At 34.9% G+C, this 26,062-nt stretch overlaps 2 protein-coding genes across 3 annotated transcripts in view; one reads left to right on the forward strand and one right to left on the reverse strand.

Annotated features, from left to right (window-relative positions):
* LOC149790139 (protein PTHB1-like) overlaps window positions 1–20,005 on the reverse strand; it is an 82,159-nt gene extending 62,154 nt beyond the window's left edge. Inside the window, exons 1-7 of the mRNA XM_089972119.1 lie at window positions 19,904–20,005; window positions 12,628–12,754; window positions 9,246–9,405; window positions 7,111–7,175; window positions 3,283–3,396; window positions 994–1,168; window positions 408–486 (exon numbers count right to left, since the gene is read on the reverse strand). Coding sequence (XP_089828245.1) covers window positions 408–486; window positions 994–1,168; window positions 3,283–3,396; window positions 7,111–7,175; window positions 9,246–9,405; window positions 12,628–12,739 — 705 coding nt within the window. The 5' untranslated portion in view covers window positions 12,740–12,754; window positions 19,904–20,005. The remainder of the gene's footprint in view (window positions 1–407; window positions 487–993; window positions 1,169–3,282; window positions 3,397–7,110; window positions 7,176–9,245; window positions 9,406–12,627; window positions 12,755–19,903) is intronic.
* A 244-nt stretch (window positions 20,006–20,249) lies between these two features.
* The window catches only part of LOC149790140 (endoplasmic reticulum resident protein 44-like), a 52,735-nt gene continuing 46,922 nt past the window's right edge, over window positions 20,250–26,062 (forward strand). For both annotated transcript variants that reach the window (XM_089972122.1, XM_089972121.1), the window contains exon 1: window positions 20,250–20,412. In XM_089972122.1, the coding sequence (XP_089828248.1) occupies window positions 20,350–20,412 (63 nt within the window). In that variant the 5' untranslated portion in view covers window positions 20,250–20,349. The remainder of the gene's footprint in view (window positions 20,413–26,062) is intronic.

Raw genomic sequence — 26,062 nt, forward strand, 5'->3', positions numbered from 1 at the left:
AAACAAGTTAAATATTTTTGTAAAAAATAACTTGCCAATGTATTATTTTCCTATACTTCAGTGCACTTATACTATTTTACTGTCAACACAATGTACACCCTCAAATATTTGTGCAGTAATTTCATCTTAGTGACCTTAAGGGGGATTCAAAAACCCTCAATCTGCAATAGGAGTGGAAACAATGAGTTGATGGGTAGCTACCTTGCAGTAATAAGGTGAATAAGAGTTATTCCCCTTGTTTACATGATAAAAATAGGAAAAACATTTTTCTGGGAGGGATGGATTCATGAGGTAGTGGAGCTTTTCTAAAAACATTAATTAGATCAGGGAATATAGTCCATGGAGAAAATGCAATCCATAGATTAACTGCACTGTAAGTGGGTTAAATCTAGAATAAACAAACTTACAGTTATTCGTTTTCCGCTCTTTATATTTTGAGATTCTTCTTTAGTTTTGGCATCTGTAGCAACAGCTAATACTTGGTATCTGTAAAACAAAATACAAAAGTTAAAATCTCAGACAGCGGCCAAAAGGCTATTTCATTTAAATCTACCTGTTAGTGGGGCAATACAAGTCTACTCTTTTCTTCAAAGGGGATGTTGTCTGAACTAGATTATTTTCTGTATAAATGGTCGATATCCTAAAAAGGTGACATCTCTCCTACTTCATGAAGATTTAATTGGAACAGCCCCTGAAACTCCCTGCATTTATCCTACCATAGATATGAGCTGCTATTCTTAACTTATTCATATAAGTTAGCTTGAAAATACTAATGTTACAGTTAATTTTTTCCCTACAAAATATGTCTAGCTTAACTGCAACATGAAGATAATTGTTCCTTCAAGCTGCAATGTGCAAGACAAGTGCCTTTCCACCAGGAAAGTTTCAGTAACCCCTTTATATACTGAACGTCTTGAAATGAAACTAAACACTCGAAGAAATATCATTTATGAATGCTAGCAAAGAGATCAATTAATCAAAATGACCACTTACTTGTAGCATTCAAGCTGCCAAGATGATGACACAGTTACAAAACTATCAATCTTGGTCACATAAACAAGGGGTCCTGGCAGAATGAATCCTGGGAGGAAGCGGCTAAAGGAAAAACTCTCCTGCTCAAAAACTGAAACTGTTCCATCCATGGATTGTACACAGATAAAATCCTTGCCTGTAATGAGAGAGAAGCAGGTTTTTTTCATGATGAATTGTGCAGCTCAAATACCTAGGGTTACTTCTATGTCTTGCCAATGCATCTCATAATGCACCCATAGCCTCCACCAGAAGATGTAACTCAAAATTGGTTACATGCCTGTTCTCCATCTTTTAGATGCATATATAAAATATGGTAATAAAATATTCATAAATGCAAGTTAGGCTTATCTGACATATGAACCCCTCATAGGGACCCATGGAAAGGGGTCCAAAATCACACCTCTTTTGCTGATCTTCATCATGTGGGATTCAATGTAACTCAAACTGGTGAATTTCCATCCAGCAGTTTATAAGAATACGTAGTTGCAGATGGTCAGATGGAGAGTATCACAATATCCTACAGCAAAAGCAGGGATACAGAATGAAATAATCCTGAACTATGAATATCGACAGGCAGTAAAGGACAAATGAAGACAAATTAACCAAAATCTATTCCACAATGATTACGTAATTTCTGCTTCGTTTAGAATTCTTCTATTCTCCTAGCACTACCCATTACTTCTGATGCTTGTAGATACTATAGGTAAATCTAACAGTCCTGAATAAAGCAAATTCCCAATGCTCCTGATTTGTAAATATGACTGATCCTGCATATGCTTGTCCATCTTTCATTTTGTGAATCATGTTTTAAATATAGTTTCAAAAAGTTTCAAGTTTCCATGCAAAATTTAAAAACTCCTTAAGAATTTGAACCATTATCAAATAAATAAATATTTGCCATCCAACAGAGATCATTCTTCCAAGTCTCTACAAAATGTCCAAATGAAATTTGTCACTTATCAATGTCAGGAATTAGGGTTTGTGGGTTTAATGCCATTTTTTTAAGCACATGATGGACAATACATGGTGGTCACTATATTTCGTGAAGGAAGAACCTGGGAAAACACTGACCCGCAGGAAGCTACTGGCAAGCTTTCGTACATACCCCTGTTGGTGAAGACAAGACTCAAACCCACACGGACAGAGGTGAGAATCAGTGATCTGCATAGGCATGTGCCTTAGACCACTTGGCCACACAGAGCTCCCTAGTTTGGGGTTAAACATGTTTGCCATTTTTACTTGGATATGGGAACATAATGCTCTTCAAGAAGGGATGACGGTCTAGAACAGAGGTGGGCAAACTTTCCAGTGCAAGTGCCACACACACAAATTTACACCGTGTCGCAGGCCACATAGTTCATTAAGTAAAATAATATTTGAAATAGCAAAAACAGAAGGTTTTTCTAAATAACATCTAATTAATTTTCAGTTGTTAATATGTTGTTAATATTTGAAAACTTAAACTTCAAAAGAAGCACATTTATTGGATAAACAGAGTAACATAAACAGAGTCAGTGCAAATGATGACTTGTTCCTAGGCCGCATGAAAACCCTTGGCGGGCTGCATGAAATCCCTTGGCAGGCCGCAGTTTGCCCACCCCTGGTCTAGATAATTCAATAATGAAAGACTCTCTAAATAATTCAGTAAGAGAAGACTGTCTAAATAATTCAGTTTATTTGTAAAGAATACCACATATAACTGCAAACGATATAGCCACTTATAATGTCTGTAGATCAGGGACTATGTTGCTTGTTCTACTGCATATACCTGGATCTGCCAGTGAATTATGTGAAAGAAGATCTGGGTCTGTGCAGTCTGCAGTTGGACCCATCACATAACAAGCATATACAGTACAAACTAGCTTCGGTCTGTGCAGCTTGCAGTTGGACTTGACTTTTAAGTGAGTATATATGGTCAATTAGCACACAATATTACAGTTGGAACATTTTCAAACCATAGGCAGCACCTAATTTGTGATTTTATAGATAATGAATCTTTATGATTTATCTTGCAATGGTTGGTATATATAAATCTTGAACCTTGCTTAACTCTCCAAATGTATAAACATCACAAACACAACAACACAAATACCTTCTTTATCTATCATTTAAAATGTCCAGTGGGCAAAATAATTCTATAAAATGATTATAATCAATAATTTCTGCACCAATAATCAATTATTCAAACTATCAATCTCAGACATATGATATAGTTTGGCTGGCATTCATAGTAAATGTAGAATTTATTACCTTTAATCCCTCCAAAAGGACCACAACATATACTGTGAGATGTCCTCTGAAGATTGTGTTCGTAGGCCAATGTCAGCTGGTACTGTGTACCATGTTCCACAGCTCCTGACTGGGCTGAAACGGATAAAGTAAAATAAGTACTAATTCAAGTAACATTTTATAAGAACTCTATGTGTGTGTGTGTGTGTGCTGTTTGGATTTGTAACATAGCTTTAACAATATTTCAGTCATACCACTATGATGTCTGCAGTGTGACAGTTTATAGTGATGTCTAGCACTGGGGCATCATGCTGCAGACATGTAGCATGACGTCTCACCCAGTCAAATTATCCCAACACCAGGCCGACCAGTCCTAACACTAATCTCTTAATGCTGAGCGCCAAGCGAGGCAGCTGTCAGCACCATTTTTATAAGTCTTTGGTATGACTCGGCTGGGGATCGAACCCATGACTTCCCGCATCCAAGGTGGATGCTCTAACCACTAGGCCACCAGCGCGGTAAAGAACTCTAAATATTGATATAGATACAATTGACATTTTAAAAAAACAGTACAAATTGGTATTAATAAAGTAATATTTTGAAAGAACTGTAAAAACTGGTATTAATACAACATTTTATGAGAACTGTATAGATAGGTATTAACATTAGCAACATTTTATAGGTATTAGCACTAGTAAAATTTTATAATAACTCTTGACTTGGGTCAAGCATGTGGGTTCTCTGGGTACAGATAGAATATAGTTGTTTGACCCAGCAGGAAGAGACAGGATTTCCTTGTGAAACCCTGCTGTTAGATCACTGATTCACCATTTTTTCCCACTTCAGCTGAGCAACCAGGATTAGAAAGCATTCTGATTCCCTCACTTTTTACAAGACTCAGGCAACAGAGATGAAGCAGAATAATTTATGCTTCAAAACTGATCCATTACATGGGTGTAAAATGCCCAGGTTTCTGATCTGGGACTGGAGACATGAAGGTTGAGAGCTTTGAGTTTAACATCACAAAAAGTTTACGAGAGGACAACTCTGATGGGTGAAATCTGAACGAAGATGGAGAATAGTTAAATATTTATAGTTATGAATGGATCAGCTCAATCTCATATGACAGTGAGTCGATGAGTCTTTCTGCCTGAATGTGATGTGGCAGATGTTGTGGAAATGTCAGTGATGACAACACCTCAGAAAATCCCAAACCAGGTGACAAAGGTCTGCAGACTTGTTTCCTCCTTGCCGCCTGATGTAAATGAAGGCAGCTGATAGGCTGGATAGAATGTATATGCTACTTTTAGCTCCATCTTCATCTGCCTTTTGAACCACCTAAGACCTCACACCAATTCCACATCCACTGATCACTTAGTCAAGAAAGATCAACCATTATTCTAGCAGCTACAATGGTCTTGTTCAATGCTTTGGAAGACTGCTTCAGGATTGAGGTATCAACATTTCTTTTCCTATACAGCCAGCTACATTTACCCTGCATGCTACAACTTGCAGCCATTGACCTTTCACCCTGTAGTCCAGGCAGTTGATATAGACACTGTATGCCTGGCAATATCAACCCTTTCTGTGTGCATATGGACTAGTAGTCGAATCCTTGACACACAATGACTATTTTGAAATGCTGTTGTCATAGGACCCATGTTCATCTTGGTTTCTAATGTCTATCTGTTTTCGGTAGTCTGAACATAGCCTAAACGCTTTCATCAAGAACCTGCTGACACACTTGCTTGGAAGAGTATCTCACACATCATTTGCGTGGTTCAAGAGCAGCTCAAAACTTACTTGATGCCATGGTTGCATCTGTTTTCTTGAATGACCTCTGCCTGCTTGCGTAGACAACTTTTAACACTTCTTTTGCTTTAAAACAAAACAGCTTGCGAGGGATACATTTATGAGTTAGTGGTTTTGCTCCTAATGCATTATGATCAGGTAAATTGAAACGTCCTTGAAGAAAGCTGATGATGATAATATCATCCAATCAGGATGAGTGGTGATAACATTTTCAGGATGAATGTTCAGGGGCAATGTCCTGGATGAATGTTCAGGGGCATGTCCAGGATGAATGTCCAGGGGCATGACCAGGATGAATGTCCAGGAGTCACCATTATCAGGTAGGTATGGTTTGGTGCTTTAAAGCACAGCAACACAAGTAGGTCATTTAGTGGCAAGATAATTGAAGCAAAATGCCTTGCCAAAGGACACAACACAACAGCTGACCCATGCTGGTCCGATGATAGGACTTGAACCAGCACCCTTTCAGTCACAAGTCCATCACATTAACCACCTAGCCACTGCAGCAGACGAACTAACCTTTGACAACTAAACATCATAAGAAGTCTTTCGGTGAAAACCAATGTCAATACGACCATCGTTTCAGAAAGAGTAGAGATAACATTATTTTCGAGATCATTGCCATGGCAACTATATTAGAGATTTTCATTTAGAACCAACCTGAAATCATAAGAAGTCTTTATTCAGATCCCCGTCTACAAGAGGAATGGCATATACAAGATTTTTAAGATGGCCATCAAGGCAGCCATACTGAATGGCAGATTTACATTTAATACCAAAATAGCATCATTAGAAGTCTTGTAACGAAAGCCCATTGTCAATATGGCTAAACCTTCGGGATGGGAAGTGATAACAAGATAGCCAACATAGTATCCATACCAGATGACTAAATGGCACTGTTTCACTTAGATGGTGCTCTCCAGTTTTGTATTTTGTGTTGAGTTAGATTTTAAAAGAAAAAATTTCCCCTTGATTTCCTCACTGTTTATTCTGGCCATGGAATGTCGAGGCATTCCCTCCCATCTGTAATGTGATCTAGTGAGGTCCATAGAGTCAATTATTATGTACATAAGAATTGAAATTTATTCTTGTACAATTTTATGAGAAAAGAGCTTACTCATGTCAAATTCCGGATGACACTTTAATTAAACCAATCTTTCTGATCTACTCAATTCTATTCAGCAGGATCTGGCAGTGTGATACCAGCTATTTTCACATATGCCAAAGACAACCACTTTTTCAGTGTGCAACCTAGTTCCACTGGCCCATTGCCAACCTTCCTTTGTCAGACAATTTCTGCAATCGACCAATTAGTGCACATAGAATGGGCCAAAAATTTAGCAACTATTTAATAAGGGCAAGATTTTCAAATAAACACTCAGATTTTATGCATAAATTATTTGCAAATATGGTACTGGATTGCAATCCTAACAACTGCAGACTTTGCATTAAAATGGATAAATCCAAATTCTTTAAAAGCACCAAGTTAATAGATCACTGTACTGCATGTAACATTATTTACTCACTCGTCACACTTGCTGCAAACAACAATATAGGTGAGGCCCAAAGTACATTTCAAGTAAGAAAAAAAAATCAGGGATGTCCTCAAAAAGAATGATACTCTAGTATGTAAATATTTCACTTGCCTGACAACATCGATTATGTTCAGTTAAAAAAAAATATCATACATCATTATGTCCAATCCAGACTTGTCAAATAGCAACATTAAGCATAAAGACAGAGACTATACCAATTACATATTCTACATCTAAAAGGGATCCACATCCCTGTTTAAATGGAAGTCCCGGCATTTTATTTTATTAGACATCATAAGAAATCTTTCAATAAAGACTCCCTGTCAATTTGACCATCTGTTTAGGAAGAGTAGCAATAAGATTCTCAAGACTATCACCATCAAATCCATCTGTACATCAAACACATAGTAGATACATGTATTTCAAAACACATTTCTCTCCCTTGTCTTTACATAATTAGCGACTAACCAAATAAGGCTGTCTAATGACAGTATCATTTTACCTGCAACGCTATATACAGATAATCGTCGGGGATGAAGAACTGCTAAATGTAGTAATTCCGAACCTCTGTAATGAGAAGAAAGTGGAGTGTGAATTACAGGGATATTTTTCAATCTATATATATATATATATATATATATATATATATATATATATATATATACATACATATATATATATATATATATATATATATATATATATATATATATATATATATATATATATATATATATATATATATATATATATATATATATATTTTCCATGATACCAACACCTAAACATGCTTATGAGGAATCCTATCAATTCTGCAGAATCCAAGGCAGCGAATCTGGAATTGTAACAAACCTATGCAATCCTATTACATCTTCCAATGAACCTGTACATACCTGTATTAAATCAGTAACAAATGTGGTAGAATTAAAATAAATCATCTATTCATTCCTCCACACCATAACTATTAAATTTCTTAACCATTTTTGTTCAAAATAATACCAATAAACATTAGTTCTCACAAATTATCAGCATCAACCATGTTCACCTAATTATAGCTTTAGTTAGTGGTCAGTAGAGTAACATAGCTTTCACATGAATTGAAATTATAATTCACATGTTGTTTTTTTAGGCCATGGTTTTCTTATCTTTTGGTAAATAAATTTGGAAGTGTTAAGCAGAAAAGTATATTGGAGTATTTGTCAACGAAAATAAAAACTACAAATTCCAAACAATTTGAGTAACATCACCGAATATATAAAATGAGATATAATTATACAGAATACATGTGAAAAAATATAAATGAACAATGTTTTAGGCACTGTAACATGTCAATGCAAGCAAATTTGAAACTCTATTTCACCAAACATGCTTCCAAATATTTAAGAATGCTAAAAGTGGAAGTTTTAGGATTAATTCTCTGAAAATAACTTTATAAATTTAGCAAAGTTATTACAAGAAGCATGTTCCTATTTGAAGCACAATCAATATTAGAAAATATAATTACTTGAAAACAGAGATCTATAATTGTGTAAATAAATTATGATCCTTCATTAAAACATTGCTCATAGTTAATGTTTACCGGCAATTTTACATTTTCTCAATGTTTCTGTTTTATACCATTTTTTTATCAGTTATAAATTATACATTTTTGTCTTCAATCCTCAAGGATTAATATTTAGCAAATTTTTAAAAATATGACCAAAAGGTTTAAGTGACTGTGTTAAACAGTCTAAATTTTTACCGCTCTACACATATCTATCCTAATGTCACACCACTTTAACCCTATTCTATCAGGGGAGAGAAGTCACTTCACTCCTCAAAATATTGAGACCAGTGTCAATCCTGTTAAATCAAAGGGTTGCATCTCTGATACTTGCCCAGACCAACCAAAGTTGGCCATCTTGATGTGTCTAATATAGTCGCAGTGTTAAAAGTGGCATTACACCCCACCCACCCCAGAAAAATGCCTCTTGTGGTGCAGGTGTGGGGCTCAGAGATAATCGCTAGCCATGGAATCTGCAAGGTTTACTGAATGTACTGACACAATCATAGCGATCAGCTCAAAAAATGGCTGCAGCAGACTGTCTATTACATATCAGCCATCCTTGCTTTAATGAGCCAATAATGAAAGAAATATCATGTTCCACTAAAAGTAAATATTACTAAATTAATAAATCCCTAAAAACTATTTTTTTAGTCCATCCTCCATCTCACACAAAGAGGCCATATCAACTGCATCTGCATTTATAATGTGAATATACAACAGCCAATATGACTATACATATATATGCTTTGTAAACGTGCACTGGCATTTCCACTCACTTTGGTAAAAGTTCTATAAGAATGCATCAGCAAGAACTGGTTTGAAACCCATATTTCCTTCTGCATATAATGCATTTACCCTCCCCCCACACAAGCTGAGAAAATATCAATTTCTTCTATGAAAATACAAGCTGATTATTAATCAGTTAAAATCAAAAACTCGGAATTCTGCAAAATGTTTAAATAAATTTCTCATTCAGATGGGGCTCATTAATGATCCACATGAACATATGAAAAAATCCACAACGAAGTAGTGAACAATCTTTTCCAGCCAATGTTTTAACTTTGCTAACCTCATTGAATTCCCATACTTACGAAACAAACTTTCCTGCTTCCAATTGAAGAATTGGATTCTGAAGTGAAGATTCCAACACTACATCACTTGGTCTGTATCCACTTGACCCAGATTCTTCCTTGGATGGTTGAGGATTAAATATTCGTAAGATACCATGGTAACTTCCAATGATGATTTTATCTAAAAATCAATGAGAACATGTATTGAACAGGAAATATTCTTAAACAATTGATCTAAAAAATCAATGAGAACATGTATTAAACAGAAAATAGCCTTTAAAAAATTATCTAAAAATCAATGAGAACATGTATTTAACAGAAAATAGCCTTTAAAAATTTATTTAAAATCAATGAGAACATGTATTTAATACAAAATAGCCTTTTTCTATTAAATACAAGGGAGCAGTCATTTTAGTTAGCAGTGTACTTGGATCATGTACAATTTCCAAAGAAATGTTAGCCACATTACATTAAAGTAGCATAGATGTATGCCAACATTTTCTCCACTGTGCATGTTTTAAATGCAAATAACTTCACCTTACATATGTCACTCTTTTAAAAGTACGTAATAGCTGGTGAGTGCCCCCACACTACAGGCAAATTGTATCAAGGGAGTTAACAAGATCAATTAAATTCTGATTTGGATTAGAATGGTGTCCTTTTACCCAGCTTAAATGACATCTGTAGACCAAAAGGCCAATAGAACCAAATACAGTAAGAGCCTCTTAATTTGAAAATTAAACTACTCTTTGTAACATAAAAGCAGACAGCATGCCATAGTCATTAGAGCTAGAAACTTTTATTATTAAGTGACACAAATACATTCAACAAGGGTATGTAAAGTATACTTTCATTGTCACTAATTATATGGCAGCAAATTAAAAGTAGAGATGGAGATCACTAACTAGATGGTTTTCTTGGGGAAAAAACATAGTTGTGGCTGTATTACACGCATGGTTTTGTTTAGTCATGGATAGAAATATATACAATTTAATCAAGAGTCCCTCATAGGGACTGAAGATATAGACAAAAAAAATTTACTGGAATCCAGGATAAATTCAGTCCTTCTCTTAAACTACTGAATGTTTAAGACATTTCTTTTTTTTCAGCGAAAACAAGATTTTCAAATAAGCTGCTGTGGTGATCATAGTGGCTGTCAGACTGGCAGAATTTTCCATTTAGGATCAACTTGACATCATTAGAAGTTGTTTGTTTGGTAACAAGCCCATTTCAATAATGCGTTGTAAAAGAGTTTTAAGACATCTGGATGTCAGGTATGTTTAGGACCAAACAGATATGATGAAGAAAGAGTAGTGATAACATGATTTTCAACATGGCCAGCATTACAACCATATTTTGAGGTCAGATAGGCACGATCTTTATTCAGAACAAACCAGACATTATAATAAGTCTTCAGGTGAAAACTGTATGTTGATATGACTTCCTGTTTTGGATGAGTAGTAGTGACCATAAGATTTTCAAGATAGCTGCAATGGCTGCCATATCAGATGGCATGACTTTGATTTAGGACCAACATGGCACCACAAGAAACCTAATGTTTAAATTCCTGTGCATCGCAAAAGTTAGCATTAATGAGATTTACAAGTTGGCAATTATGGCAACCATATCTGAGGAATGATCAGCAATATCATAATTTAAGACCAACTAAAATTCATAAGAAATCTTCTGGCAGAAACCTTATGATGATGTTACATTTTGTTTAGTAACACATGTAATAAAAATGTCAAGATGGCTGCAATGACTGCCATACTGGATGTAAGATCGGCACCATTTTTTCATTTAGGACCAGCCAGAAAACACAAAAAGTCTTTTGGTTACAATGCCATGTTAATATGACCATACATCGAAGAGTTAAAGATAACAAGATTTTCATTATGGCCATCATTACATCTATACTTGAAACCAAATCAGCACTATTTACATTTAAGACCAACTCAGCATCACAAGTGAGAACTCCATGATGATATTTGTTTACATTTAGGAGTAGTGTATATCCAGATTTTTCAAGATGGTTGCAATCACCACCATTATCACTATATTCATTGAGGCTCAACCAGATGCCTTAAGAAGTCTTCTGCATAAAAAGCCATGTTGATATGACCATCCATCAAAAAGAGGTAGCAATAACAAGATTGTCAACACAGCCACTATTCCATTGAGGCCCAACCAGACGCTGTATAAAAAGCCATGTTGATATGACCATCCATCAAAAAACGGTAGCAATAACAAGATTGTCAACATAGCCACTATTGCATTAAGGCCCATCCAGATGCTGTATAAAAAGCCATGTTGATACGACCATCCATCAAAAAGAGGTAGCAATAACAAGATTGTCAACATGGCCACTATTCCAATAAGGCCCAACCAGACGCTGTATAAAAAGCCATGTTGATATGACCATCCATCAAAAAGAGGTAGCAATAACAAGATTGTCAACATAGCCACTATTCCATTGAGGCCCTATCAGACGCTGAATGAAAAGCCATGTTGATACAACCATCCATCAAAAAGAGGTAGCAAAAACAAGATTGTCAACATAGCCACTATTCCATTAAGGACCATTAATACTTCATTAGAAGTCTTCTGGTTGGTTCTCAGTCTTCATACCACCTTCTGTTTTTAGGTGAAGTCACAATAAAATTTCAACAATGGATGCCATGATTGCTATATTGGATGTCAGAGTATGACCAACCAGACAACAAAAGAAGTCTTTTGTTTAAAGCCCTATGTTGTTGTTGTTGGGTTTGATACCATTTTTTAGCACACGATAGGCTATACATGGTGGCCAGTATTAATGGTGAAGGAAGAACCCGGGAAAACCCTGGAAAGTACCATCGACCCACGAGAAGCTACTGGCAAGCCTTCTCACATACCCACATTGGATGAATCTGAGACTCAAACCCACGCAGACAGAGGTGAGATGGCAGTGATCCGTAACGGAGAGCACTTTAGACCACTTGGGGCCCCTAAAGCCCTATGTTGGCCTAACCATCCATCAAACAGGAGAAGCATTAATAAGAGTTTAAAGATGGCAACCATGGAAGCCAAATTTGAGGTTAAATCAGCACCATTTTCCGAGGACCAAGTAGACATAAAAAAAAAGAAATCTGGCAAAACCCGTCCTGTTTGTTTTTTTAATATAAAATGAAGTAATTTAATTTTTTCATACAAACAAAATTATTTAGTTTTTGACATCTGAAAACAAGCAAGCAGGGTATTTAAGTGATCCTATGAATTCTCACATAAGCCCAGAAAGACCATCATTTCAATGGACAATCGTGGCAAAGATGATGCCCAAGATCATCTTCATTTCAAAGAGGGGCTTACATCTGTGTATCAAGATCTATAAGCATTTATATAAAAAATCAGTTTCTCCTACTACCTATCTCTTCAGTGTTGTTATCTATGTTGGCAACACAGAGGCATCCCTGGTCAAATTCTTCCTCCTCCCCCACAGTTGTTGACCACCAGTCCCGTGCCTTGAACAGGGACATCTTGTTTATAGTTATCTGAAAAACACAGAAAAATCACAAAATATATAAATATTTTTTAAAACAACTGTCAATTATAAAAATAACTAACCATGAATCCATTGAATCTACTGACCAAGAAGAATTTCCAGGAAATCAGGAAAAGACCATTTATCTCCTTTTGACTGCTCAGTGTTAATATTCTTAGCAATTAACAAAAAGTTTAAATTAGCTCTTGTGTATGTCTGATCAGCACTATTTCAATTTAAAACCAAAAAAACATCATACAACTTCTTCTGGTGGAAACCTAATGTTGATATGACTTTCCATTTTGGAGAAGTAACAATAACAAGATTTTCAAAATGGCTGCCATGGTGACAATATTGGAGACGAGATTGTCACCAGTCTTTTGGTGAAGTACAATATCAATATAATCAGCCATCTAGAAGAAGTAGCTAAAACGACTTTCAAGATGGCCATTTTGATGGTCATATTGAAAGTCAGACTGGTTCCATTTTCATTTACCCAATGCTGATATGACCATTCATATAATAGTAGCGAAACCAAGACTTTCATGATGTGGTGACCATGCTAGATGTCTGAGCAGCCCCAACTTCATTTAGGACCAACCAGATATGATAGGAAATCATTTTTAGTACATGTATATAAAAAAAACATGTTGATATGACCTTCAATTCAAAAAGTAATGATAGCAAGATTTTGAAGATGGCCATTGTGGTGACCATACTGGATGTGCAAGTGGAAGCCATTTCATTTAGGATCAACTACATATCATTTAGGACCAACTAAGAAGTCTGCTGGTGAAAAAATCCATGTTGATGTGACCATCTATTCTGGAACAACAACAAAACTTTTCAAAATGGCTGCTGTGGCAGTTACATTGGATCAGCACCATTTTCAGTTAGGACCAACTAGAAGTCATACTATATCTTCTGGTGAAAATCTAATGCCGCATGATTTTCCATTCAGGAGCAGCAATAACAAAATTCCCAAGACTGTGGCAGCTATGTTGGATGTCAAATTGGTGCGAGTTTAATTCAGACAGACTAGATAACATAAGAAGTCTTTCAGTACAACAACCCATGTTGATATGACCACCCATGCAGGAGGGGAAGCAATAACATGTTCCAGACAGCCACTGTTGTGGCCATTCTGATGTCCACTATGCACCATTTTCATTTAGGACTAACTAGACAGATGATCTGGTGGGTATATCCAAAAGGCACCAATTTCATTTAGAATCAAATAGACCGTAGGATGAATGGATGTGGAAAGTTTCATGGTAGTTTAGGAGGAGAGGCAATAACAACCTTGTGCCAATGGGCAGACAGATGACAATTTTTTAAAATCTGTTTTGTTGGCTTAACACCATTTTGCATCATCTGATAGGCTACTAATGGCAGCCAGTATATCTGGTGGTTGAAGAACATTGGAAAACCCAGCAAAGAGCCACCAACCCACAGGAAGCAACTGGCAAGCTTTATCACATACCCATGTTGTCTGAGTCAAGAAGATGTCTGTGATCTGTTAGACCACTTGACCACAACAGACAAGAGACCATCCACAAACTCCTTGGGATTATGACCAGTAAAGCAAAACACTGAATCACAAAAAGCAAAACAAAGAAAATTACTAAACTGAAAATATTAACAGAAGCCAAAACCTCAATTTTAGTCGAGGAACCCAAACTGAGAAAAAGTTGGAAGTCCCAGATCGAAAATGTGGAGTCACATTTCTATAACTGGGATTAACATGAGCTGTCATTTAGCTGTAAAATGTAATATTGGAATAAAAATAAATTATCCTGCACAAAAGTAAGCAATGTACTGTCCCATTGTCAGCGTTTTTATTTACTCCACATAATAAATCAACTTAAAGTACACACATTTTTACCTATTTCAATGCAAGTTACGGACTTCTTAAGTATCTGCTGGCACGTTTCAGCTAAGACTATGGTGAAAGTACTCATCATGCCATTTATTGGCATCTAATGCTTTATTACTGACGTAACTGTTTTCACAATCCATCAATGACAGTTTGCAATTGTGCCATTACACTCACTGTCGGTAAATGTGGCAGTTGATTGACTGGATTAAATCTCCCTAATCATATAATACGGCATTACACATGTACTTATCACTGAGCCACAAATCTCTTGACTCATATCTGTTCATGGCTCTTCGAGGATTGATGAATACTGCTGGCTTGATCCCCAGCATGATGTACATTGCTAGAGATCATGAGTCAACATTACTGGAAGGTACTCAATATCTCCCGAACAATCACTTTATTTAAATGTTAATATACATCGCTAATGCATTTTAAGAAAACAGACAATGTAAAAATGTTCATGCATTTGTCTGTGAAACAACACACTAAAACATTCAGAGAACATGGTCTATAAAGATGCCAATGGGCAGCTGCCATTCAACAATAACGCAGTAATAAAACAGGCAACAGGGTACCAGATACGAATTAAAAAACAAACCCCCAAAACATGTTTCCAAGTTTAGATCAAAGACATCAGTAAAGAGTGAGACACATAATAACAATTACAGTTCAAGTCTCTCATGGGATTATTGGCTACTGCTCATTAATTCATTCTCAGACCTCCTTGTAATTTTCTTATTTTCTACATGTATTTACAGTAACTGTACATAAAACAGTTCCAAGAAAACAGACGAGTTTCTTGAATGTGATACCATGTGTCAAAGATTCATTATATTTTGATACACACTTACACAGTGAATTTTACATGACAGAAAAATATTAGAGGAGATGGTTTTCTTAAACTTAAAAACAAGCTGCATCTGGAAAACAACAATTCAACAGCACTTTGCAAAATATGAAAGAATAATTTGACAGTGACGTAATACAGAATTCATCATTTGTGGACTTCATGACCATTCGTAAGAGCAGACAAGTTATAGTCAGTGTTTTATGCATAAATAATTTATAACCTGGTTTTATTTCTATACAGTAGTTACCCTCTTGAACGGCCACCTGCTTCTTACAGCCAGAATCCCTTGGCACCGACGAGTTTGTATTCAAAAGTACCCCTCAAGAATGGCCACCCCGCTAACGTGACCAGTGGCAGCATATTAGTACAAAAATGTAAAATGTTCCCTTCACGAGCAGCCACTTTTGTTTTCAAATGTATCCAGAACTAATAATTTCTATCGTGACATAAGGTAAATAATCAGATTATCTCTATTGTCGATACATGTCTCCCAATATCAAGTTTCCATTACTAAAAGAAGTGTTAACAAAAGTACATGTAACAGTAAAAGTAATATTATATCATTGACTATGAAAGCCAACATTTACAGGAAATGAGATCAACAATGTTCTGATAAGAGTTTTGGGCTTCACGCAGCTATTAAATTCATCTCTTTGATGATTACAACTGGACATAATTGTCAAGATCATAACAGGGTCAGCATATGATAAAAATAGATTTTGTGCACACACACACACGCACACAGAGAGAAAAATTAACCTTGACCTTGAACAAAACAGGGTACCAGACAAAGATTGAACAATCACTTGACACATTTATCATTTCCTTTTAGAAGGCATTTTGTCCATTTGACAAAAGTTTTGTCTGCATAATTAAATTGCATACAGTTAGCAACATACGAATAAATCATAACCAAACATTAGCATGTCATCATGTAAATGGAGACATATTATTTTAGAATAAAGTCGGTTATTCTACTCTATGACATCGGGTGAGGTAGGGAGGGGGCACTTGCCAAACAATTTTATGTTGTTGTTGTTGTGGGGTTTAACGCCATTTTTTCAGCACATGATAGGCTATGTATGGCAACCAGTATTAATGGTCGAGGAAGAACCCAGGAAAACCCCAGAACCACGAGAAGCTACTGATAAGTTTTCTCACATACCCACATTGGCCGAATCCTAACAATTTTATGTAGAAAAGGCTTGAATAAGACAATGTTATGTTGAAAAGACTCGAATAAACAATGTCGCAACTGATAAGGAGGTTATTCAGCAGCAGTGAGAAAATGGAGCAAATGGAAAAAGAATTATGCATGTACCAAGATTTAAATGAGGTTTTTGAATGGTTTTACAACGTGCATGACAACAATACCCGCTCGCAGATCACGCTTATGCCAAGAATAAGAACTATTAATGTATATTCAGTTGAAACAAGTCTACTATTATGACAAGAAGAACCTTTTAATAATTAATGTTAGTTTTAAACAAAGATATTAAATGAAGATATTTAGTACTTTGAAGTATAAAGCTTTTTTACTATGTACATTACATATACTTCTCACAAAAATTTAGTCCCCCTCTGCAGAAGGAGTGGCCATACAAGAAGGGACCACTGCACTCTCATATTCACAACTAATACACATGGATTTAGCAGCTTTGTGTCAAGAATATTAACTGTAGATCCAGGCAAGTAACAAATATAAATGTAAATTTTTCATACTCAGTTTTCTATAATTATGGCATGTAATATACAGATTGCTCTGTTTGTGCTCAAATTATGCTTTTTTCCACTTATATTATTTACTAATAATTATGCTTATACCTCTCTTGAGGGTTCATGTGTACAACCCTACAACAAAGCAGTTCAGGTTCACATTTAATACAATTTCCCTTTGATCAGGTAACTGGTTAACCGATTGTCAGAACTGACAGGTACTATGTAGAAGTTTCCTAAAATTTTGACATCTCTAGTGGTGTGATCCACAATTTTGCAAACTTTCTATGAAAAGTTATTTGTTACTACCATAAATACTACACAGAACTGTAAGTTTTTTCTTATAATAGTTCTTTTTAATACTCATGCCCCCACCCCCTGTACCTTATAGTTTTTAAAAATAATTGTTCATTAGTTTGCTTTAACGAACATTAACTCTTTTGTCATCTTCTAATACTGCTTTCTAATTAATGTTTGCACTCAATATCTGAGGCAACCAAATTTTAATGACTTGGCAAACAAAAAACTTGAAATGGCCTTTACATTTTCAAGCAGTTAACTACCTAAGTGTGATAGGCATTTGGTGTTTTGCTGAGGACAAGATTTGTACTGATTGGGTGGTCTTAATCCTTGATCTTTAATTTAGTACAGTATCTGTAGACATTTCTGCACCAATGGGTTACATCAGACTGTCTTGATATTTAATATTCCTCAATAAAGCATAATTCAGAAGTAATTCTGGGTACCAGTAGTACATAATCAGAGTGATGTAATGTGTCTATACATGTATCACCAAATACAAACTAATATCTGGATTAAGGCGGAATAAACATAGATCTCTTGGACCTTAGAAATAATGAAAAAGGCAAAATAAATAATGTACATTGTGTTCATAACTTCTGTGTTGTTTTCAAATATAGAATATGATCTTTTTCATGGCTAGGGTCCAAAACCTCAGCATGCATTAGTTACCAAATCATGATATAATGAGAATGGCATTTATTTTTTATACTGAACTGTGGTATTGCAAGAATAATCTGATCAACAACAAAAAAATAATAATAGAGTTCTGAAAAGGAAATAAAGAACTAAACATTTTGTTTTCTTTCAATCCATATAGTTACACATTGGCATAATTTTGGTTTTGGGGTCCATCATGTTATGACATTGTATCTATAATCAAGTTTTGAAAAAGTACAACTCCACTGTCCTGTCTCATTTTGTTCTGATGCAGTTTCATAAACTCCCAGTTTTCATGAAAACACATCCCTCAATGATATCAGGATCATAACTTTCATTTACAGTGGTCAACACTTATTCATATAAACACACATAAAAAAAGCATTGAAAAAAAATCCTATCATTAACTGTTGTAAATTGAAAAGCTGTTCAGAATGGCATACTGCATTATGGAATAACATGTTGGACCATCATCACCTGGTCAATGAGTCACCCTCTATAAATAAAGCATTATTATTAATATTATTATTATTATTATTAATGATGCTCAGAGGTGGCTCTTTGTTATTAATATTTGTGCAACATATTTACAAGAAAAGCATACTTTTACCATATATTTTATAGTTAAATCAGCACCCCCAACCTTTCTCTTATTTTTTATACCAGAGTATTAGTCTTGTTTATCTGATGGCAAATAAGCAATTTTTTTTCCATATCCTTAAAAGTGAATCTTTATATTTAGCTATTTTTAACCAATTTAATTTTCCAAATTTGTAGATACTGCTAAAATTGGAAATCAATCAAGAGAAAAACTTCCCTTCTGTAACTTCATGTCTTTTGACTCTCATTATTGTTTACTTTGAGAGATGAAGAATGCAATGCAGTTTTTAATGTCCAAAACTTTAGATTCAAGAAACTGATAGTCTGCATAACCAAGTTATCAATTCACTTTTAAAAATGATTCATAAGCTAAATCTAAAAGTAAAATATTTTCTAATATTACTATCATGATTTTTCCCAATTTGATTTTTTTTTAACTTATGAGGAGAAAAAAAAATCTCCAAAAACAAAACTTTTGAGAAAAAGAAGCAAAGTTTCAAAATTTTAAATTAAGCTTCTTTATGGAATTTTTCAAACAAAGTTTTCTAAGTGCTGTTGAAGATGCTGTGCGATATATTTGCATTGCAGATCATATGTGCAACTGACAGAAGTAGAGGTGCGTCAAAACATGTAACGTAATACACAAACTTTCTGACAAGACTTGTAAACATGTCAAGAAGCATACAAAATAACATTTCACTCATATTTGATAAGCATACATTTGTAAGAATGTATCAAATGAAATGTAATGAGTCACTATGAAAAGAGCATGTGTATGAAAATGTGAAATGTAAGTCATCACATGCGTCAAATCTAATGACTTCTCAATACTTCGATTTTAAAGAATGCTAGATTGATACTTGTGTAGTCAAGAACTGGTACAAAATTATCATGCAAGAACAACAGAATGCAGTGATGAAATAAGCTCAGAAATAATACAACATACAGCTGGTACAAGAGGCTACTAACAGTCTTCTGCCAGAAGAGAATTTGTGAGTAAGCTATGATTGTTTACATGGGATCCATGGACATCATTTTGACAGCCGATTGGCCTAAAAGGCATTTCGTGTAATTTTTACAGTAGAAATCAATCACTTGGCTATTTGAACCAGAATAATATGAAGAACGAACAGATATACTTATGAACTCACTCTGCAATTTCAAACATGTCCAAGACTTTGAGAATAAACTCTGAATATATAGTGAAATAATCACGTAACAGTAATTTCACAGGCCAATTATGTCGTCGATCAGAGCATGCGTGTGCAGAAACGGAAGTATTTCGACTGGCTCTAAACCATTTTGTGAACTTTCCCAACGTATAATTTTTACATGATGTAAACCAGTCGATCTAAAAAAAATCTGCACCTTTTTTTATTTATTTGTAAAACTAATGCGCAAATTCTTAAATAGAGATTCTTTTTTGTATATATTAAAATTACACAAAAATCTTTTATTTGGTTTATTTCTTTCATCCGACCATAAAACGTATTACACGTTACAGATCGGCCATCGGTGTTATGGTCTGCTATTACAGGTGCTAATCGAGTCCGTAATTGTACATATTACACGTATTTATGGTGTAATATATTGCAGAATGAATCACAAACACATTGTTAATCAAATGTTCAGCAAATCATCGTACTGGACTTATTCTTTGGTAAGACAAGTGTATTGTTTACACTGTTTCATGGGAACATACCGGTTGTATCGTGCCACTACCAGGATGTTCATGTCCACCTCGATAATAACTGTTAATATAGTAAAAGAATAGGACAATTTTCATTCATTATAACCTATACGTAGTGCATAAGGTATTTAACGTCTCACTGACTGACGTTTCTCAATGGTGACTTCTTTGTTTATATATTTAAATTTGAATTTAAAAACTTTGGGGCTTTTTTCATCTGGGTAATTGTAGGTAATCTTCATATTATAGTTCGTTCCACATAATGTCATTAAAGTTAGATTTAAATACTTCGTATGAAATGAAATTACTTTTAGCTAATTTAATGTTGCCGACCTGAAAATTTACTAAGTTACTGTTAGGACAAATTTGTGATGCTATGTACAGTAAAACCTGTTATGAGAGACCGCCCCTTCTGCCAACCAAAAGCGGTCTCTCAAGACAGGTGGTCTCTCATAAGAGGTGTTTGAAAATGGACTGGTTTTCAGGGTCAATAGTTAGCATTGTTGAAAAATAAATAATACCCATACTCACTGTACATGTACCATATCCTTTATTCATGAATCTTGTTAAATAATGCATACATTCCTCTCAAAATATCTTTATATATTAAAGATATACATCTATCAAACGAGAATAAAATTTATATTTCAACATCACATTAATATATACAAAAAATTAACAGTTAGATATGATGTATATATCTTATTTTATACACTTATTCACTTGTTTTTTTTAAAGAAATCCATTATACTTCTTTGTTGACATGTTTTACTCAGCTATTTGGTCTGAACATGTATCTCAATTATTGCCCTTTCATGAATCAACTTCCCACTTACTGGTATGTTTTTACTCCTTGCGACACAAAACCACTCCCATACTCGCTCGTTCAGATCTCCGTAAACTGTCCGTCGTGCCGTGGCATATTTCCTCTGTGCTTGTGCACCTTTCTGCCATTCGTTTCTAATGGACTTCTTGTCTTTGATTACATTTTGAACTTGCATTTTACCGACGCTTAAGCTGACTGCTATTTTGCGAGTGGTCTCGCCTTTTTCATTTCTTTCAATGACATTAATCCTTTCTTCCAGTGTTAAAATTTTTCTTTTTTTCAGCGGAGATTCTGCCGTTGTTATTAGTGTTGACGTTATAAAGACTATCGGTTTTGATCAGGTTTTGGGGAATTGTGGAATAAATATATATTATGTATCAATGAATGAAACCAAAAGACATAATTAACTCATCAGGAAACAATACTGTACATTTATTCTGAGACGAAGTTTAAATCAACAGCGTTATAGCTCGATAAACAAATGTTCCGACCATCTGCACCCACGTAAACAGATTGTGGCTTGGTGAAACACTAACAAAAGAAATAAAAAATAATTTAAAAAAAATCCGGAAATGATTCTCACTTACTAGTATTAAAGACAATGAGCTCATTCACCCTCCAGGCATTATGGATTAACTGGAAAGCAAACGACGTACTCAAACCAACACTGAAGCCCTTTCAAACGATTTGTCACTTGGACATAAGGACTACCGGCGTTTTGTGAGTTTTCATACAGATAAAGAAAAAATACAAACCTCTAAATTGACTGCGTATATCCATCATTACTCCCTTTGATGTTACTCTTACTGGCTATTCACATGACTTCAGCACTACAATGGCGGTTAGTGACATGTACTTTAGTCTGGTTTACTGCAGTTTACAAATGACACCGTACGCTGGAGTTGTAAATTTCACAAAACTGGTATTGTAGCAAGACAAATTATTTTTAAATACTTTATTAGAGCAATATTTGCTATTTATGCAGTCTTTGTTACAATGGATTAAATGATGGTTAGAGGTGTTTATCCCGATATATGGTTGTTCAACTATAGTGTTATTTAATGTGCACTTTGTTTGCATACTACATTTATCCCGAGCTCTAGTGTTTACAAAGGATTAAGTTAAGGTCAGTGGTGTCAATCTGTTTTGATTTTTTGGCGATGCGGTCGTTCATAGCAGTGTCAAAATGCATATTTTGCCAAGAAATCGCGGTCGCTGGTCGCGTTCAGCAGGTGGTCGTTCATAACAGAGCATTTATATAGTAAAATCGATCCGTGCATTACGATTGTGGTCGGAAATGACAGGTGGTCGTTCATAGCAGAGGTCGCTCATGACAGGTTTTACTGTACTATGAACTATTTGTACATTAATTTTGTTGTCAGCATAACTTCTGCTGACAGATGTCCCCATTGATGATATTTCAGTAATTAGAAGATATTATGCTATCTTGCTTGCCGATAAGTCAATCAGATTTCAACTTCCATACCAAACTTTAATTAATATTATCTTTGCCATTAAGCCTTTCAGATTTCAATTGCAATTAATTAGTTCTTGTTCATTGTTTAGTCCTACAGTATAAGACATAGCACATATAACAGCCTTGTATAGCATGTTCCGCAAGTAGTAAGTTTCAGGAATATCTCACACATTTGGCAGCACATATCGACATTTCCACTAATTTATGTGTAATTAATATGCATTAATATACTTACTATGCTATCTTTATCCTGGCAGAATGAAAATATCACAGTAGCAAATGGACACATTTTCATGTTCCATTGACATACATTTGAATTTGTCGAATGCGACAGTAGTCAATTATGTTTAAGTTTGTTCATGTGGCGGATTTGTTTGTTGAATGAAATGAAACGTTGCTTTACATTTAAAAATAGGCATAATATATTTTTATTTGTTTTGTTAAAGAATATTATTCCAACTTAACCCGATTTCGGCATTCCCGGCTTTCATTGCTTTCCAGTCAACTGAAATGTATGCCAACGAAACTTGAAAACAGGTCCATTTCTTTTATGAGAATTTGAATTTATTAGAGAAAAGACATCAGAGTAAATAAAGTCTGACTAAAACATTATGACTTTGTAGAAAAGCATCGTTATTTTAGTTGCCAGTTGTATAAGATATTCCTGAAAATTTTACTTTTGTTACGATGTTAGTCGACATCAAAACACATTATACACTGCTGTTAGTAAGGCAGTAAGACCCTGACACCCAAAACATAAATATCAGCGCCATGGTCTTACATGTAGGACTAGTTCATTGTTTTGCTTTGTTAAGTGTATGCATATTTTCAGTAAAATCTTTGGTACCAGCATTGAGATCCAAGATGTTATAATTTCTTTCTTGTTGCATTTGGGAAGACAGTGCTAATAAGCTTATGCTTTCTACTGAATCCCCCAAATCATGTTTGTAATTGCATTTGACAATGTTTTTCAAATAAATATGGTTTAAACTAAGTCAGTCATATTTCAGCATGCATATTGGAACAAACATTTGAAAACATGAAATTTGTTGTGACCACATGGTTGTGGCATAAAGTAGTTTCATTTTGCTCAGAGAGCAGCAAAATTATGTGACATTGTATCAGACTCTATCTGTATGAAATCAGTAAGTAGAACATTGATCTACTCATAGTTTGTAACTTCATAGATCTTCTATACAGTGATTCCCTTCTTACACGGCCACACCTGCTCTATAAAAGTGACCGATAAGACAGGTCGCCTTTCCAGAGGGGACTATATTTGTGAGAAGTATATGTACGTTACATGCAACTTAAAAGCATTTAATATCTTTATTTAAAAGCAACATTAATGATTACAAGGTTCTTCTCGAATTAAGAATAGACTTATTTCAAGTGAAATACATCAATAGTTCTTGATTCTTAAGAGTGAAATGTGATTAGGGTATTGTGGGAATGCACATTGCAGAACCATTAAAAAACATAATTTAAATCTTTGGACAAACACCACTTGGTATTTAGAATCATTCTCTTCCCATTTACTCCATTTTCCCCACTGATTCAGAATATTCTTCTTTTGTCTTGTTCTTGCAGAAACTCTTGAAATATCCCCATTGTCTTTGAGTCAAACAACTTTTGACTGTTTTACTTGAAGACATGTTAAATTTTTGTGATGATTTAATCCTATATTACTAATTGTACAGAACTGCAGTTTAATTATGCAGATGAAATATTTGTAGTGTAGGCAAAATGTTTTTAAAGGAAGTGATACACTTAACTGTCACATGATTTTTCAATCTTCATAGGGTACCTTATTTTGTTCAAGGTTAATTTCTCTTTCTGTGCAAATCCACAAAATCTATATTTAGCCTATGTTGACCATGTCATGATCTTGACTATCACATATGGTCATAATCTTCAACTGCTGTATAAAGCTGAAAATTCTATCCTGTAAAACTGCTCTTGTGGCCTAGTGGTATGAGCGTCCACTATAAACTGCTACACTACAGACATCATAGCGATATGACTGAAAAATTGTTAATTGCAATGTTAAAAAATCATATTAACACTATCCTGTAAAATTTGGCATTTGTTGATCTTTACTGTATTTGCCATATATATTGGGACATGATAAAATAATTATTTTTCTCATGGCCCGGGACTTATGGTGAAACTTTTTTTCATCTAGGTCATATGTCCTAGGACTTAAGAAATGAAAAAAATTTGTATTGCATTTGTGCTCCCCCCCCCCCCCCATGAACATTGCAATAAAATAGATAAACAGAATGCTTAGTTGATAATAAAAAAGAAACTAACCTTGTATTATCATTTATTCCTGTTTTTCAGCATGAGAATTAAAGAATAAAATATATCTATGAAATCCGTATGTGTAGTATAGGATTTCATACTGTAGCATGTATCGCTTACGTCCGATAACACACACCATGTTCTTCATTAACATGAACATCGAGAAACAAATTGTGTTTGGTTGTGCTCAAAGGTTTGAATATGTTATCTGACTGAAAATTGGATCCAACAAAATCACAAACAAGAGGGAAATAACCTACCAATATCTTGAAGACAACTGTAATTCAAGCATGACATGGCATTAGGTACATAACAATCAAGATTGAATTATATCCGGGTCTGTTGTATGACAGTATCTCGCATATAAAAATCATTATTTAAATCACATTCACTTGAGTGTAAGTGAACCTTTTTGCCAGCACAGGTTACGAAAGCGCCATTAAATCATGATTTGAAAACACATTAACTTGAGTGTAAGTGACAATCTTTTTGCCAGCACAGGTTATGAAAGTGTCATTACTATTTACCTGCAGACATCAATGCTCCTTTGTATTAATTATTACTACAAATGACAAGCACATAGAAGCCTAGGTGGTGAATAAACGCAGTGAACAGTAAGCTCCTTCTTTGAACTGACTGACAAAACATCAAAGTCAAAGGCTATTTTTATTACAGAGCAAGCCGACCTCAGAAGCCGACTTTGGTTACTTTTATTTAAAAAGGCTGTCTACATGTCTGTGGCATGATGTCCCAGTGCTAGACATCACTTTAAACTGCCACACTGCAGATATCATAGTGATATGACTGAAAAATTGTTAAAGCTACGTTAAAAATCCAAATCACACACACACCAACTCACCTCAGTCTGTGTGGGTTCAAGTCTTGTTCTCAACCAATGTTGGTATGTGGAAAAGATTGCCAAAAGCTTCCCATGGGTCGTTGGTTCTTAATGGGGTCTTTTCCGGGGTCTTCCTTTACCAGTTACGATGGCTGATATGTATAACCTGTCTTAT

Source organism: Sinohyriopsis cumingii, chromosome 10 (assembly GCF_028554795.1).
Source record: "Sinohyriopsis cumingii isolate HCF-2022 chromosome 10, ASM2855479v2, whole genome shotgun sequence".
In the NCBI taxonomy this organism is placed as follows: Eukaryota; Metazoa; Mollusca; class Bivalvia; order Unionida; family Unionidae; genus Sinohyriopsis; species Sinohyriopsis cumingii.